At 41.2% G+C, this 17719-nt stretch overlaps 1 protein-coding gene across 1 annotated transcript in view; it reads left to right on the forward strand.

Moving 5' to 3' along the window:
• Positions 1-17719, forward strand: part of Trpm6 (transient receptor potential cation channel subfamily M member 6) — a 131718-nt gene that overhangs the window by 83274 nt on the left and 30725 nt on the right. Inside the window, 7 exon segments of the mRNA XM_090329291.1 lie at positions 1361-1554; positions 4642-4774; positions 9227-10392; positions 11121-11230; positions 13522-13642; positions 15812-15903; positions 16484-16542. Coding sequence (XP_090185417.1) covers positions 1361-1554; positions 4642-4774; positions 9227-10392; positions 11121-11230; positions 13522-13642; positions 15812-15903; positions 16484-16542 — 1875 coding nt within the window.

Genomic DNA, 17719 nt, shown 5'->3' on the forward strand with positions numbered 1-17719 from the left:
TCTAGAAGTTCTAACATTTTATTGGGGGGGGAAATTATTGATTATTTTAGTATGTAAGTGTCCAATTGCCAGTGACAGGAGAGCATTCTCAGTTAAAACCCTAAATTAAGACTTCTTTCATCATTGGACAAGACTAAAATGATTTGATTAAAATGGACCATGGCAATATAAACAGGATTTAACTGGACAGGAAATGGTGCATTCTGAACCTATACTTAACTTCCATAGAATAAATTGTCAGTTTTGAAACAGAGAAAGAAAGCTAAAATGCCATTTCAACACATTTTCAACAATGAGCACATTTTTGTTTTCTTTTCAAGAACAGTCATCACAATCCTCACAACACTTGGCTTTTAAAATGTATCCTTCAAATGAGACCATGTTTAGTAATTATCTAGTCGCTGTAATAGGGGAATGTGGTTCTTGGTAATTTTATGTTCATTGTTTATTATTTATGATTATGTTTTTGTCATTGATTCAATAAATTTTTATTTATTCAAAAAGTCAAAAAAAAATAATAAAAAGTATCCTTCAAGCCCAGCCCCCGTGACTCACACTTGTAAACCTAACTATTCAGGAGACTGAGGTGTGAGGATCATGGTTTGAAGCCAGGCTGGGTAGGAAAGTGCACAGGACTTTTCTCTTCAATTAACTAGCAAAACCTGCAAGTGTAGGCCTGGTTGCAGAGGAAGAGTGCTAGCCTGGAGCAAAATAGCTAAGCACGAATGTGATGCCCTGAGTTCAAGTGCAATAAATAAATAAATAAATAAACGCATCCTCACGTTGGGTTCCTGTGTCAAGTCTGTAATCCTACTCAGAGCATTGAGGTTTAAAGATTACACTAGGCAAAAAAAAAAAAAGTCTACGAGACTCCTCCTCCAAAACAACTGGCAAGAAGCTGGGGCTGAAGTATGGCACAAGTGGTAGATCCCCAGCTGAGCCAGCAAGCTAAGTGAGAGTATACGGCACTTGAGTTTAAGGTCCCTTAGCTGTGTATCATGAAGATCCATTACCCAGGGGAAAAGAGCTTCTGGAGAAGAAGAGATGGGAGCATGTATAGCGCTGACTGTAAGACCCAAGGTTCTGTTCCCTGAACTGAAAACATTTCCATCTTTTTTTATCCCTTTAATGTCTGTCTTTTGCTCCATTTTCTACTTATCCTCCCTGGGTCATTCAAAATACCTAGGTCGTAAGTATTTTGTAGAAGAAGAATCATAAAAATATGGTGGATTTTGTTTGTATGGGTTAAGGGCTTGTAATGTCAGGTGAGCCAGTCAGCAGAGTAGCAAACCAAGGATAGCTCGGGCACGTTTCAAGATGGCATGCTGAAACACCCTCCCTTTCTCTCTATGACCTGCAGCAATGTGTACTTAGATATGAAGTCCATTTCAAACAAGCTGTGGAAGTACAATCGCTACCGCTACATTATGACCTACCACGAGAAACCCTGGCTGCCTCCACCCTTCATCCTTTTGAGCCACCTGGGCCTTCTCCTCCGGGGGTTGTGCTGCCAGCGGGGGTCACGTGACCACGACCAGGGGGATATGGGCCTAAGTAAGTTGTCCTGGTGGGACCCGGAGGAAGGGGGACAGTAAAGGGTGGAAGGCTCCCGAAGTTTGATGGTAGCAAGTCGGCCCTGGGTCTGAGTAAACATATTGACTGCATTATTGGCCATTTGCCACCATTGTCTGGTTCTTTGAAAGGAAGAAGCATGATTTCTGATCATCTGGAAACTGGGTGTTTGCTGACTTGGATGCTTGTTAGAAAAACCCTTGGGGAATGAGTCACCTGACCCATTCCCTGTGTGTTATGGCAGGTGGAATTGTTGGAGAAAAACTTTCCCAGAGGCCCAGAGTCTAGGGAAACTGAAGAAATTGTGGCATATAGTTTCTTTATTACTTTTAAAATTATAAGTGTGCATATTCTGAGAAGTTTTCTAGTTGGTCTTATTTCACATGTCTTGCCTGTGTGAAGAGACTCTTACATTCTCACAGGTCTGTAGTTCCTACCAAGGACAACTGCTGTTGGTACCAAGTCCCTTTCTAGACACTTCTTCCACTGACACCAAGTAGCTGAAATAAAGTTTCTGTATCCCAATTCTTTGAAATACATTTGAAAGCTGAAAAGTGGTTTTGATATTCTTGCAAGTTGGGGAAAAGATTCATTGCCCAGATGAGGTCTACTAGAAGGAATCGATGTAAAGCTGTTTATTCTTTGTGCCTTAAATAGTGTGATTTTCTTTTTTGTTGTTGTTGGTAGTGGGACTTGAACTCTGGATGTTGTCCCTGAGCTCTTCGGCTCAAGGCTACAGCCCTATCCCTTGCCACAGCACCACTTCTGATTTTCTGGTGGTTAACTGGAGATAATAAGAGTCTCACAGACTTAAGTGCCGGGGCTGGCTTTGAACCATGATCTTCAGCTCTAAGCCTCTTAAATAGCTAGGATTATAGACGTGAACCACATGCCCAGCTAATAGTGTGATTTTTTTTGGGGGGGGGAGTATCCTGGGGGTGGTGGTGGTGGTAATACTAGGGCATGAATTCAGAACCTGGGCTCTGTCCCTCAGCTCTTCTGCTCTTCTGTAAACTGTTGGCTTTCTATAGAAAGCCATCTCAGCCATTGGCTACAGAATGACCTCAGAAAAGATCCTGGAACGGACTAGTTTTACCCAGATATTTTTATATCATACAAAAGGAACTTTCCTGGAATCATATTTATCTGAATTTATGGAAAATATAACTGTAAAGCACAAGTAAAGTTTTTTATTGAAAGTGAGTTCATTCTGCACTCTGGAAAATATTTTTGACATTGCTTTCTGGCTTGTCTATACATGGCACAGCAGTGCCACCTGGTGGACAGTTCCGGGAACATTCATACTCTGTGCCTGTCACTGAAATCTTTCTTGTTTTGCTTGTTCCCCTCCCCACTGCCCCCACCAGTTAGTTCTGGTTACAGAACTAGTTCTTATTTATTTATTTTATTATCTTTAAATAGCAGTACAGGGACTGGAGGTGTGGATTAAGCTGTAGAGTTCTCACTTAGTAAGCACAAGGTCCTGAGTTCAAATCCCAGTGTCAACAACACAAAAGTAGTACAAAGGAGTTGCAATTTCACAAAGCAGTTTGTGAACACAATGCATCTTGATCATCATCTTTCATTATTCTCACCTCCTCAACTCATCCTTTCCAGTACTTTTCTTATCTTTTTATATGTACTGCATTCTCCCCCACTTCTCTTCATTCCATCTACCCCTCTTTTGCAAGTACCTATTCCCCAATACTTATTTTGTAGGGCTTTGACTTTTGCACCATTTGAGTTTTTCTAGGATCAGATAATGCATTATAATCACTTGCATACGACCCAATGTGTTTACTTCTAGAATTATAGCCAACTTCTAGCTAGTTCTGCAAATAAGGAAAACCATGCAACCTTTGTCTCTCTAAGAGTTACTTCACTTAATGCAATTTTCCCCAAGTCTTTCATTTCCTAAAGAATTGTACAATGACATGTTTTACAATGGATGAATAACATTCCATTGTGTGTATATCGTACATTTTCTTTCTTTTTTTTTTTGCCAGTCCTGGGCTTGAGCTCAGGGCCTGAGCACTGTCCTTGGACTTTCTCAAGGCTAGAGCTCTACCACTTGAGCCTCAGCACCACTTCTGGCTTTTATCTATGTATGTGGTACCGAGGAATCGAACCCGGGTCTTCATGCATGATAGGCAAGCACTTTAACCACTAGGCCAAACTCCCGGCCCCTATATAGTACATTTTCTTGATCTATTCATTCAACCAGGGGCATCTGGCTTGATTCCATACCTTGTCTTATAGCAAATAGTGCTTCAGTGAACATGGTTGTGCTGCTGGCTTTACTGTAACCTGGCTTGTGATCTTTTGGGTAAATGTCCAGGAGTGGAATTGCTGGATTATAGGAATTTGCACTTTGGACTGTTTTACCATTATTACAGATTATTAACAGCATTACCTTCTATGGTATGGAGGAAATTTTGTAGCCACCTTTGGTTGTGGTGATGAGCTCAGGGGCTGTGTTTGTTTAAAATGCTGTGTGGGGCCATTTTTTCTTATCTCAGCAGCTCATCTGTACATTGTTTAGCACATTCAAATACTGATCTCTCCAAGTATTTTTCACTATACATAATCCAGATATCATAAGAAATATGCATTAATCGGTTGCTTATGTTATTGATAAGGCTTCCAGTCAATAGTAAGCTATTCGAAGTTATGTTTTGAGGGAGTCAAATGCAGATATTTTTGACTTCCTAGGTGTCAGTGTCTCTACTCCTCTGTGCAGTTTAAAGTTCATGGGTCACCTGTATTTAGCTTAGAATCTGGGAAGCTGAAAGAAGAAGAGAAGCAGTTGGTAACATGGAGAGACAGGAAGCAAGAGACTGAAGTGAGGCCAGGCTTGATGTACTATCCCCCGAGGACTACATGAATCCCTTGAATCTCCTCATCTCTTGATCTGCTCAGCTCCCCACACCCCAGCACCATTACATTAATGACCAACCTCCCAGCTCAGGAAGCATGGGGTATCATCCTCTAACCACAGTGTGTTCTCTGTCAGCCTCTCCTCAAGGGCCAAGAATGATGTTTTTCTATGTACAATGTTTATTTCCACAGAATTGTATCTGAGCACGGAGGATCTGAAAAAGCTTCATGACTTTGAAGAACAATGTGTGGAAACATACTTCCACGAGAAGGCAGAAGGTCTGAATTGCAGTTTTGAGGAACGCATCCGAGTGACATCGGAGAGGTATTTCCAAACCCCTGCCCAAACCCAGTTCTATTAGACTGTCTAGAGATATAGAGAACTACTTTCAAATCTCTGAGGTCTGAGTCCTGAGTCATTGTATTTATAGAGAGTCTACTCTGTTCTAGGCCTGCTTTCATTACTAGGTGTCAATGGGGGAATGAGAACTAAGTCACTGACCTGTTAGTACTTCCATCCTCACGTGTGCATTGGAGGGTACAGAGAACAAACACATGTCTCTAGATCAGTAAGTAAAAGAGCTCTGAAGAATGCTAAGTAGTCAAGGAAAGAGAAACAATAGGACCACTGGGTTGGAAGTTGGATTAGACTGGTTTTGATAGCCCGGTCCTGCAGGCTTGTGACAAGGAGTTTGCAGACAGGCCTGAAGGAGTGGGAATGCAACAGGTAGGGCTACCAGATGCAGTAGTGCAATAGCACATGTAGTCTCCTGAGGTAATATGGTGACTTCAGCCTTATCAGGTAGACCCTGGAGAAATAAGTGGTAGGTATGATGACTGTAGGGTGTGAGTGCCAGCCTTAAGAAAGCTCAAGGACAGTGCCTAGGCCCTGAGTTCAAGCTTCAGGATGGGCAAAAAAAGTCTTATAGGTTTTGCTGCTTGGGCTGGCTTTGAACCACGATCATCAGATCTCAGCCTCCTGAGTAGGTAGGATTACAGGTGTGAGCCACATGCATCCAGCCAATTTGGTGATTTATGGCAAAGCTTGTGGAGATAGCACAACAATAGAGGAGAAGAAAGCACTCATGATGCTTTTAACAGAGCAGAGGTGAAAGGCCCAGGGTTCATTTGCCTTTTGTTCCTTCGTGGTGATGCTTACCTATCTTACACATACCTGAGTCACTAAGATCTAAGAATTTGGACAATGTTATGGACAGCCCCAACTAAGAGATGAGGATGTGAGTGTTCATCATTGTGGCTGGATTTATGTTCTGGGTAGATTCCTTTGGTTACAGTATGAATTTGAGGGGTCAGAACAGGGGCAAAATGCAGCTGGGCAAATCCCATAGCCTAGTCATGGTTGGAATGCAGTAGATGTATAAAATATAGCCAGACTCAATAATTTGTGAGTTTACATGAGAAGAGGAAGTGTCTCTGCTGGTGGTCATCAAATGGAAGGTGGCACTGCCATGACAAAGAGTGTGCAAAATGTAGGGGAAAATGGATTACAGATTCTTTGAGTTTGAGATTGCTATTATTATTATTATTATTTATTGGTGGTACTGGATTTGAACTCTAGCATTTGCTAGATAAATGCTCTACCATTTGAACTGCATCCCCTACTTTTTATTTTTATTTGAGTTAGGGTCTTGCACTTTTGCCTAAATCAGTCTTGTTCTATGACCCTCTCACTCCTGCTTCCTGAGAATCTGGGGTTATAGGCATGAGCCACCAAAGCTGAGATTTGTGTGATTCATTTAGCTGGAGCTGTCTAGGAGACTCTGGATGTATGAATGGGAACTCCTGGGGGAATGTTAGGACTAGACAAGAAGATGGCCTGTCTGTTTGGATAGCCAAGTGCAGTTGACATCTATGTATTATAGGAAACAAAAGTATGTCAGAGAAAGGAAGTTGAATGAGGAAACTCAGTGTGTGAATTGCCAAACTCTGGGGGCTGAAACACTTGCCTAGGATGCAGGAATCCCTGGGTTCAATTCCTTAGTACTACAAACACAGAGAAAGCTGGAAGTGGTGCTATGGCTCAAGTGGTAGAATGTTAGCCGTGAGCAAAAACAAAAAAGCTCAAGGACAGTGTCCAGGCCCTGAATTCAAGCCCTAGGTCTGGTGAACAAGAAGGAGAAGGAGAAGAGGAAGGGGAAGGTGAAGGAGAATGAGAAGGGGGAGGAAGAGAAGGAGGAGGAGGAGGAGGAAGGGGAGAAGAAGAAGAAGAAGAAGAAGAAGAAGAAGAAGAAGAAGAAGAAGAAGAAGAAGAAGAAGAAGAAGAAGAAGAAGGAGAAGAAGAAGAAGAAGGAGAGGAGGAAGAAAGTTATAAGGGATAGTGCCCAGTCTCTGAGTTCAAACTCCAGTACTGGCCCTGAAACAAACAAACAAAAAATAAGAAAAGAAATAGCCAAAGAAAACAATAATCAGAAATGTATGATTTTTAAATGACTGTATAATGTTCTTTCTCTTAATAATGTGAGGCATATTTGTGTGAAGTTAGCTATCTTGTGTTGCAGTATTACATCCCTGCCACTATGGAGTTATTTTAATCTTTAATTTTTTTCTAGTTTAAAACAAATGTTGTTACAATATAGATGAAATTTTTATGGTGAATTTCATCTCTGCTATTGAATGAGGGTGATTTCTTGTGCTCCCTTCCCTTTTGCATTTCATATTTGGTAAATTAAGTGTTCATGTCTCTGTGGGTTTTTTTCCTTCATACATTTTGAAAAGCTTTTCAGTTATTAAAGGTTACATGAATCTTTAATCATATTTGCTAGGGTAGTGATTTTCTGATTTGGAAATTTTGTAGTGTTTTTACACCAAGTTGCTTTTACGCCTTCAAATCTGACTTGGTTGTTTGTAGGGTATCTGTGGACTGTTAAGATTGGATGAAAATATTTTCTTTCTAAGGCATTGAAGGAAAGTACCCCACGCTGGGTGCTTTTGCATTAGTGGAAAATTATCATCTTCCATTTCTGAAAGCTGGGAATCTTGTGTCGAGGTGTTGGCAGGTTGTGCTCTCCAGGACAACACCCGTCTTACAACTTCCCATGTCTGCTGGAAATCCTCAGAGTTTTTTGGTTTTCACTGTTCAGGCTGGTCCTGGCACTGTCTCCTCTTGGTGTTGTCCATATTTCCCCTCTATGTGCCTGTGTCTTCTCTCTTATGGGCCTGTGCCAAGATTTCCTCGTACATCTAGATGCCACTCAGATGGGATTCGCTTGTAAAATAGTGAACCCAATTCAGCTTAATGTTAACTCCATCACCACTGTGCCTTCTCCTTCCAAATAAGATTGCATGCTGCCATACTGAAGTTAACACACCGGTCTTTTTTTTTTCTTTTGAGGAGCATAAAACAAAATTCAATCACACCAGAGAAATTTGCAGAGATAAGTACAGATAAGTGTTAGCTAGTATTTTCTCTCCCCACAATGGAATTGATATATTTAATTCAACTTATTTGTAGTTTACTGTTTACACATGTACAGATGAAAATGGGTTGTATTGTTTTCATATGAATCAATGGCTGGATGTCATAATTTGTAAAATAAAATTTTTGAGTTAGTTCCTCAATATATAGGCCAGGATAGCTTTGAACTTACGATCCCAAGTTCTGAGAAAATAAGCATGTGTTACAATTCCCTGAAAAGGACCCTTAGGTCCTTTTGTGCCTGGGCTGGCTTTGAATCTTGATCCTCAGATCTCATCCTCCTGAGTAGTTAGGATTGCAGGTATGAGCCACTACACCGGCTTAAATATGGATTTTTCAAAGTGAATTTGGTTTGGGACTTGTGAATCCTGTTTCGATTGTAGAGTTGGATATTTTTCCTTTATTTTGGTATCTTTTCAGGTTGTCTTTTCTCTATTAAAATCACATAATACTTGTGGGTAGGGGTTATTCAAATATGTGTCATGACGAATACATTAGTGAACTGGAATGGAATTAGTGATCAAAGAATTGAAGGAAAAACTAGAAGATTAGGAAACATGGATTTGAAAATGCTAGACAAGAATGAAGGCTAGGAACAAAGATTCATAATTTTTTTTCTTCTTGGGGTTACCTGGAGAAAGGCTGATACTGAAAAGCCTTAATATCAGGTCCTTTGTCTCTATGGTCTTGAAGAATGAGTCTAATGACACAGAAGAAAAACCAAGAAGATTTACTGAAGGAAAAGATAAGCAGTGCTCCGGTTAGCTGGAAGGGGTCCCATGGAAGGGCTCTGCTTGGGATGTGTGATGTAGAGGTGAATAAGGTGTCTCCAGGAGACCTATGCGACTGCTAAGATCATTGGATAGCTTGCAGGGCACGTCAGCCCCCAGGCCCAATCAGAGGCTCTATATAGCCTGCACAAACTCTCGAGATATCCTTTAGCCCTTCTGATTGGTTGTCGATTCCAGCACATCTGGGGTCTGTTCAGTCCACAGTACATGTACAAGTTTCCAAGGTGTACTAGACCATGATGTGATGCCCAGAGGCCTGAAAGCATAACTGCTGAAGGGCGTGTGATGAAATCTCTAGGGAGCCTGTAGCTAGGACTGCTCAAAGCCAAGGTGAAGGAGGCAGCATCTCTATGGGGAGGGGGCTTTTTCCCTGATTGCTTAATCACACTGTGCTTCTGCTCTCAGAGACCACCTGCTCTGCAAGGCAGGCTTCACTTTGGAAAATGGTGAGGCTTAGTCATCCCCTCTGGGAACAGGTGCATAAGAAAGCAAGAACGCTTCCCAGTGGCTTACTGTGCTGTTTTGGTTTGTTCCCTCCCTTCCCCATTAGGGTTACAGAGATGTACTTCCAGCTGAAAGAAATGAACGAGAAAGTGGCTTTCATAAAAGACTCGCTGCTGTGTTTGGACGGCCAGGTGGGACACCTCCAGGACCTATCAGCTCTGACTGTGGATACCCTAAAGGTCCTCTCTGCTGTGGACAGCTTGCAGGAGGACGAAGCTCTGTGGGGAAAGAACAGGCACTCGGCCGACAGAAAACTTCCTCACAGCTGGAACAACATGGTCTGTTCCCAGTTTCTCAGCAGCCCGGAGATCTCTGCAGGGAAGAAATTCCAGTATTATAGCATGCCCCCTTCTTTGCTGCGGAGTCTGATGAGAAGTCAGCTTCCCCCCAGATCACAGAGGGGGTCCCTTCTTGATATTACCCCCAGTTCAAAAGAGGCCTCCAAAAGGAGAGAAGACCAAGAGGAACAAGAAACAGAAAAAAGCACAGTTGCTTCTAGGGTGCCCTCACACAGGCTAGCACCCTCTAAGTATGGCCAGTTTCTCCCGGTCCCTTCGAATCTGAAGCAAGGGCTTGTGTCTACAGATGCCGACTTGCCTCTGTATAGCCCCTCTGAAGAAGCAGATATGCCACATGTGGACCCGATGTCCCAGAGTGCAGGCCCTGTCCACTTGCCTGAGCAAAGCCTTGGAGCCTCTGACCAACCAAAGCTTGATCAAGCAAGCTCTTTGGCTGACCCCAAAGAGCGGCATGAGCTGTCCATATCTCAGGTGTTGGATAAACAAGAGGAGATGGAGCAAATTCCATCCACTTTAAGTGCTGCACCTGTCCCCAGAGTCTCAAGATCCCTCCCCTCCCAAGCTAAGAGCACGCACAGCCGGATGGGCTACGTGAACTGGGCGTTTTCGGAAGGTGATGAGTCTGGTGTGCTAAGCCTCACCAAAACATGCCAAGCTTGCTTACCCTCCACTTACTCCAGTGACTCCACACAGAGTGAATCTCAAAGCCCAGTGCAGACAGGAGACAGAGCTCTCCTGGGTAACTCCACGACACTAGCTTGGAGTAGTGACTGCTCTGAGCACTCTGGCCCATGGCGCCAGCCCAACATATTCTTCTGCATCAATCCTTTCCACAGACACAGGTCCCTCATCCGGAGCCATACTTTTAGGTTCCACAAGAGGGAGAAGCTGATGAAGATCTGTAAAATTAAAAGTAAGAAATAAAGGTTTTTGTGTCTGTGCTGGTCCTGGGGCTTGAACTCAGGACCCTGGGGTCTGTCATAGCGTTTGCCATCAAGATTGGCCCTCTACCACTTGAGTCACAGCTCCACTTACAACTTTTTGCTGGATAGTTGGAGATATGAGTCCCATGGGCTTTTCTGCATGGTCTGGCTTCCAACTGCAGTGCTCAGATGTGAGCCTCCTGAGTAACTAGGATTATAGATGTGAGATACTTGTAGTGAACATTTTAAAAACCCAGTCTTGTGCCTTGCTGTAGGTGCTTTCTCCCCCCTACCTCCAATACTGGGAATTGGACTCAAGTCCTTGTGCTTGCTAGGTAAACACTCTTCCCCTTAAACCACAACCCTAGACCTTTTGCTTTTAGCTTGCATTTCAGATAGGGTTGCATATTATCTATGCCTGGGACAATCTTGAAACACTATCATCTTATGTCTGCCTCCAGACTGGGCTTGGAAGTGTGAACTTCTATACTCAGCCCTGTTTTAGAATGGGCACGACTCTTCAGTGCATTATAATTCTCCCCATTCTCTCAGACCTTTGCATTAAACAACATTGTAGATAAGGATATGGCTCAACTGTACAGCACTTGCCTTGCAAGTGGAAAAACCTGAGCTCAGTCCTCCAAACTCACACATGCCCCCAAAATCTCCTTTCCATATGCTATCTTTACCTCTCTCATAGAAACCAATTTCTTTATAGGACATTCAAGATCCTCTGATACAGAGTCATCCTGGAGCAAAACAAAGACACTAACGAAAGATAGGAGGCTGTCAAAGAAAAAGACAAAAGCTCGAGCACTGCAAGTGCCAGTAAGTGGACTGTGTTCTGTGTTTTGGTTTGGGGCAGCTTGCCTATTCTGTGTGTGTGTGTGTGTGTGTGTGTGTATCTATATCTATATAGTTATTTGTGATTGTGTGTTTTTGTGTGTGTCATCAGAGTTGCATGGGCTTATATGGTCATATAGAAAAACATTCGGGCTAAGCACTCGAGGCTCATGCTTGTAATCTCAGGAGGCTGAGATCTGATAATCAAGGTTTGAAGTTAGCCCTGGTGTGAAGGTCTGTGAGACTCTTAACCCCCACTCAACCATCAAAAAGCCAGAAATAAGCTGTGGCCCAAATGGTTGAGCACCAGCTTTGAATGGAAAAAAGGTCAGCTAGAGCTCAAGGCCCTGAGTTCCAGCCCCAGAACTTGCAACAAACAAATCTATAAATAAATAAATAAATAAATAAATAAATAAATAAATTCCAAACCCAACCCAACCTCCCCTCCCTCGCCCTTCATTAAATATTTGTATTGTTTTCTATATCACAGCCTCTTGGGTCTGTAAGATTTCCTTTTATCCTGTTGTCTTTGCTTTGTCTTGTTCTTCTCTTTTGAGTTTGTAAGATGGAATTTTTGGTCAGTAATTTGGGACTTTCTTCTTTACTAATGAGGCTATTTACTTCTATAAAATGTTCTCTAAGAAATGATTTAGTTCTATCCTACAAAGTCTATGTTGTTTTCATTTTTATTCAATGATTTTCATATATAAGCATATAAATGAAAAATATATGTCTTATATGTATATCTTATATACAAATGTATTTTATATATTATCATGTATTTATATGTGAAACTATATTAAAATATACATATATATTTATATTTTCATGCATAGGAATATATGAAACATATGAGAAATATAAGTTCATTGAATGTATATATAAATGTAATTAGGGAGTATTGATCTGAATTTGGGATTTTAATTTGCTTCCATGGTTTTAATCTCTTGCTTCATTTTTCTACTTTACTTGTTTTTTCTAAGAATAATCTGGATGCTTAAGAAACACCTCAGTTTCCATTAGGCTGAAAAGCAGAAGCAAAGAATGAGTATTGAGTTAACAAAGTAAAACTACCATGAGGACGAGATTTCCATTGAGAAGGAAATCTTTTTTTCTCAAGGAAAATGCCAAGAGCTGCTAGAATCCCACCCAAAGGCATGTAAGGCGTGGTACCAGTGACTTATTCCTGTAATGCCAGCTATGCAGAACAGTGAGATTTGAGGATTATGGTTCAAAGCCAGCTAGGGCAGGAAAGTTGGTGAGACTTTTATCTTCAGTTAGTCACCAAAAAGCCAGAAGTAGAGCTACTTCTCAGATGGTAAAGCACCAACCTTGAGGACAAAAGCTAAGCACCCAGGCCCTGAGTTCAAGCCCAAGGAACACTACATGCACAAAAAATACATGTAAGGAGATTAACTTTTGCAATACTTCATATGGCCAGTGTTCAGCTAGGAATCATAACTGACTGTGCTGAAGTACATTTGTCTTTTAAGCTACGGAGTTTAGCAATTTGTCTAATTTGTTTTCTGTCCTTGGCAAACATAAGATATTTTATTGACTATTGATTATTTCAGTTGGAGAGAGGGAAGCACAGGTATTGAATGATTTGCCCAAGTTCCCATAGCTTTTAACTCACAGGCTAGAATTCCATTGCAAATGCTTGAAATCCATACCACTTTTCCCCCCTTTCTGCCCATTGTTCTCAAAATAATAGTTTCCAATCTTTGGAGTCTCTATGGCTTCCCTGAGGAACTCATTAAGATTCAAACTTTCCTATTTCAACTTGCTGAATAGTGAGCCTGAAAGTGATTTGTGGTTTTAACCCAGATCCTACTTCCCTGAGCCCTGGAATATTCTTTCCCTTTTTCTTTTTTCTTTGGGCCAATACTGGGGCTTGAACCCAGGGTCTGAGTGCTATCGCTCAGCTTTATCTGTGCAAGGCTAGAGCTAATCCTGCATTGCCAGCTTCTTGGTAGTTTTTTGGAGATAAGAGTCTTACAATTTTACCTGTCTGGGTTGGCTTTGAACCATAATCCTCAGATCTCAGTTTCTTGACTGGAGTCTGGCCCCTGGGTGAATTGCTCTGTTCCCTAGTTCTTTATCAGACTTTGAAGACAATACAGGGATGGATATTTCTCCTTGCCAGCCTAGGTGAAGAGATTCAAATTCTCAGTCTGTGTTTGTTTCATTTTTCCACTGGAGTGTTTCAATGACTGTGACTCAGAATGGTCCCAGATTAAGGTTGCTATGCTTGAACGAGTGACTTTCTTCTTCAGGTCATCACAGTCAACACCTGCTGTCAAAGTGACCAATTAAATTCCCACCAGGGAGAAAATAACACCTCAGAAGAGGAGGGCAGCAAAAATTGGCTGACAGTCTCCAAATTTAGCCAGATAAGTATGTGCCAGTGTAGGCATCTTGTATCCCGAAACCTTGGGCAGGTTCTACTCTTTTTACACCATTGGTTCTCTAGTGTCTACTTTGCTTATGGTGCTGGGGTCCAAACATAAGGTTTCAGTATGCTAGGCATGTGTTCTACCACTGAGCTACATCTTAGTTCTGCCCTTTTGGACTAAGATGAAAGAAGGAGAAGGTAATAATACCCTCTAGGGGAAGAAGTAGGTATAACGTGTGTGTATATATGTGTGTGTGTGTGTGTGTGTGTGTGTGTGTGTGTGTCCATCCTGGGACTTGACTTCAGGGCCTGGGCATTATCCTTGAGCTTTTTATTTACTTATTTGTTTTTTGCTCTACTACTTGAGCCAAAGCTCCACTTTCAGCTTTTTGGTAATTAATTGAATATGAGTCTCATAGACCTTCCTTGCTCGGGCTGTCTTTGAACTAGGATTCTCAGATCTCAGCCTCTTGAGTAGCTAGACTTATAGGCCTGAATCACTTGGTCACCCATTGTATATTAATTCGTTTTATAGAGGGGACAAAACTGTATTTGTTTAAAATAATATCCATTAGAATCTCAAAAATGTGTCTTATTACAGAAGCCTTTTTCTCTAGGTAATGTTCATTTAGTCTTATTTATGAGATGGGGGTCTTGTCTAATTTTATGACCTTTTAAGGTTCAGGTGACAATGATAAGGAGCCACAGACAATAGTCAGAGGTTCAACTCATCCACATAGATGGTTGCTCTGTAAAGATATGTCCCTGGAGCTTAATAACAACATTTGCAGTAGACCTCAAACTGGTCAACTAACTGGGCACAGAAGTGATGAACCAGTCATAGAATGTGAACTAATATAAGATGGTGGCAGGTTATGGACAGAATGGCAGCAAATGATCAGAACTTTTAAAAGTTTACTTTAGATAAATGGGTTTTACTGTTATAATTACATTTTTTTAAAGAAGGACTGTATGATCCAGGAGTCACAAAGATTGAAAATTAGTAAGGAATTATATGCCTGCTGCATGTGATATTTCTCAAGTCACAGGTTTAAACACTAACCGATGGGCTGGGAAGCTGGTTTAGTGGTACAGTGCCTGCCTAGCATCTGTGAAGCCCTGGGTTCTATTTCTCAGTACAGAAAAAGCCATAAGTGGTGCTGTGGCTCAAGTGGTAGAATGCAAATCTTGAGCAAAAAAGAAGCCCCCACAAAAGCCAGTAATGATGATGGCTGGGAATCAGTGGCTCATGCCTATAATCCTAGCTACTCAGGAAGCTGAGATCTGATGATGGAGGCTCGAAGCAAGCCTTGGCAAGAAAGTCTGTGAGATTCTTATCTCCAATTAATCACCAAAAAGCTGGAAGTGGAATTGTGTTTCCAGTAGAAAGGGTTGCACAGAGATTAGAGGTAACACCCAGGCCCTGAGTTAAAGCCCAGGACTTGCACAGGAAAAAAAAATAACGACAATAATGATCCTCTTTATCCTTTTAAAGACAAGAGTGAGGCTGGGAGTTTGGCATAGTGGTAGATTGCTTGCCTAGCATGCACAAAGACACAGGTTTGATTCCTTGGTACCACATACATAGAAAAATCTAGAAGTGGAGCTGTAGCTCAAGTGGGAGAACACTCACCTTGAGAAAACTCAAGGACAATACTTGAGTTCAAGCCCCAAGGCTAGCAACAAAAAAAAGAGTGAAAATTGAATCTATGCAATAACGTTTCTTTATGTCTTTCTTTGGTTGTTTAGTTTACTGAGATGTTTGGTTAGTTTCCTTCGTTACTAAGGAAGGGAATTTTTTTTAACTATTTAAAACATGAACATAAATTATGGGCTACAGTGTGCAGGAGAGGGTGAATTAAAATGGGCAAATATGCCAGTTTATGCAAGAAAATATTATAGATCACTTAACTTTTGACTTTGGTGGAAAGATATAAGTTATGATACATCTAAAAGTAACTAGAAGGAAAAAATTAAAATAGATAGCTTTGAATCCGTTGAGAAAGATAGGTAAAGGAACCATGAGAAATCATTGGAAAAAAAAGAAAGAGCTGACTTTATCAAGTTTGTGCTTGTTCTAGTTCTTCTCTTTGGAAAATGTGGTTTGGATTTAACACATGATCATGTAATTTCTGATTCCCCCCCCCCTTTTTTTTTTAAAAAAAATCAAGGTTTAGAACCTTATCTATATCAGAAAATGAAGACTAAAGAGATTGAGCGGCACGTTGTACAAGCCAGTGATTATCTGAGGCAGTCTCAAGAGGTAAAAATATTTTGACAGTTTTTACCTAAAACATTTCTGTACATGACACTGAACTTGACTATATTTCTTTGGCCTTCATGTCCTTTGATATTCTAATGTACTTCACTGGTAACAAGAAAGACAATTCCCTGAGTAATGCTCAGAATTGACTAGCTCTTTAGACATAGTACTTAAATAAGTAGGACACAGAATGAAGTAGAGTCCAGGCAATGCTACTTGTATATTCATAATCGCAACTTATGATCTTCTGTCCATGATGGGATACAAGAATCTTAATTCCATCTTTCAGATCATTAATTGTCCTTGTATGTTTGGTCTTCAGAGAAACCTTTTGTAGGTTACATTTTCTTTTCCATGGACCCATACAAGTGATTGCATGCTGCCAAAGCCTGTTATGTATTGGGTTACACAGATAGACTGCCAACTTGATCTATTTTCCTGGCTCAGGTTTAGTTTCTTAGGAGAGAATGTGGAGCTAGAGGAAGGAGAAAGGCCTGTGTTTGGCATACGTGTTACTGGCATCTGGGAAGGGCTGAGTTAGGAGCATGTGTCATGCCTTTTTCTTTTATTTTTGGTACAGAATCTGTCTGAAAATTCCTCCTGGAGCTCCTGGAGCAGCAATCTCAGGAGGAACCTTCTGTGAGTATTTTTAAAGGAGTCTGACATAACCAGCTGCTGGTGGCTCATGCTTTGAATTTCAGGTAGTCAGGAGGCTAAGAGCTGAGGAACCTGATTTGAAGCCTGGTCCTGGCAGCAAAGTCTGAAAAATGCATATCTTCAAGTAATCTGCAAAAAGCCACAAAGTGGAGCTGTGACTCAAGTGGTAGAGTACCAGTCTTGGATGCAAAAGCTAAGAGACAGTGGGTAGGCCCTGAACACCAAAACAAAACTAGAATAAACTTTTGGTTTTAGTTTTTGCTTTGATTAGGAAGAAAGGTCTACTTTGTATACACACATTTTTCACAAGAAATTTTAAAGAAGTATTCTCTTGAGTTTTCAGTTTTTGGCAACAAGCTCTAACTTGAGTCCCTTTAAGAAATATTGCAATGAAACTCATTCATGAAGAGCAAATTAAATATTTCCCTTTTTATTGTCACATACGCACATATACACATACGCAGAAAGAATAACAATTACTTTCGTGAACAAGTGAGAAAGCAAGCTTGTATTACAGAGTAAAAATGAGATAGTTTGAATGAAATCCTTTTGTTCAACTACCTAAAATTAAATTAAGGGGCCAGGTGTGTAACCTAGGGGTAGAGTGCTCACCTAGTATACATGAAACCCTGGGTTCGATTCCTTGGTACCACATACACAGACAAAAATTGGCACAGACCGCTTGGCTGTGGCTCAAGCGGTAGAGTGCTAGCCTTGAGAAAGTCCAAGGACAGTGCCTAGGCCCTGAGCTGAAGCCCTAAGACTACAAAAAAAAAATTAAAGAGATTCTAGGTGCCAGTGCCTCATGCCTATAATCTTAGCTACTCAGGAAGCTGAGGGTTGAGGATTGCCATTCAAAGCCAGCCTGAAAAGGAAAGTCCTAGAGACTCTTATCTCTAATAAACTACCAGAAGAGCCAGATGTGACGCTTTTGTTGAAGTAGTAGAACACTGGCCTTGAGCAATAAAAAAAATTTCCGGCTTTTTTTTTCTATATATGTGGTACCCAGGAATCAAACTTGGGTCTTTGTGCATGCTTGGCAAGCACTCTACCACTAGGCCAAGCTACCAGCCCATTCTTTTTTTAAGAGTAAAATGTATCTTGCCTAAAACAAATTCCTGAGGATCTGATTATATTTCTTTCTCCTCTTCCTCTTCCT

Source organism: Megascapheus bottae, chromosome 3 (genome assembly GCF_031878675.1).
Source record: "Megascapheus bottae isolate mThoBot1 chromosome 3, mThoBot2.hap1, whole genome shotgun sequence".
Taxonomy (NCBI): Eukaryota; Metazoa; Chordata; class Mammalia; order Rodentia; family Geomyidae; genus Megascapheus; species Megascapheus bottae.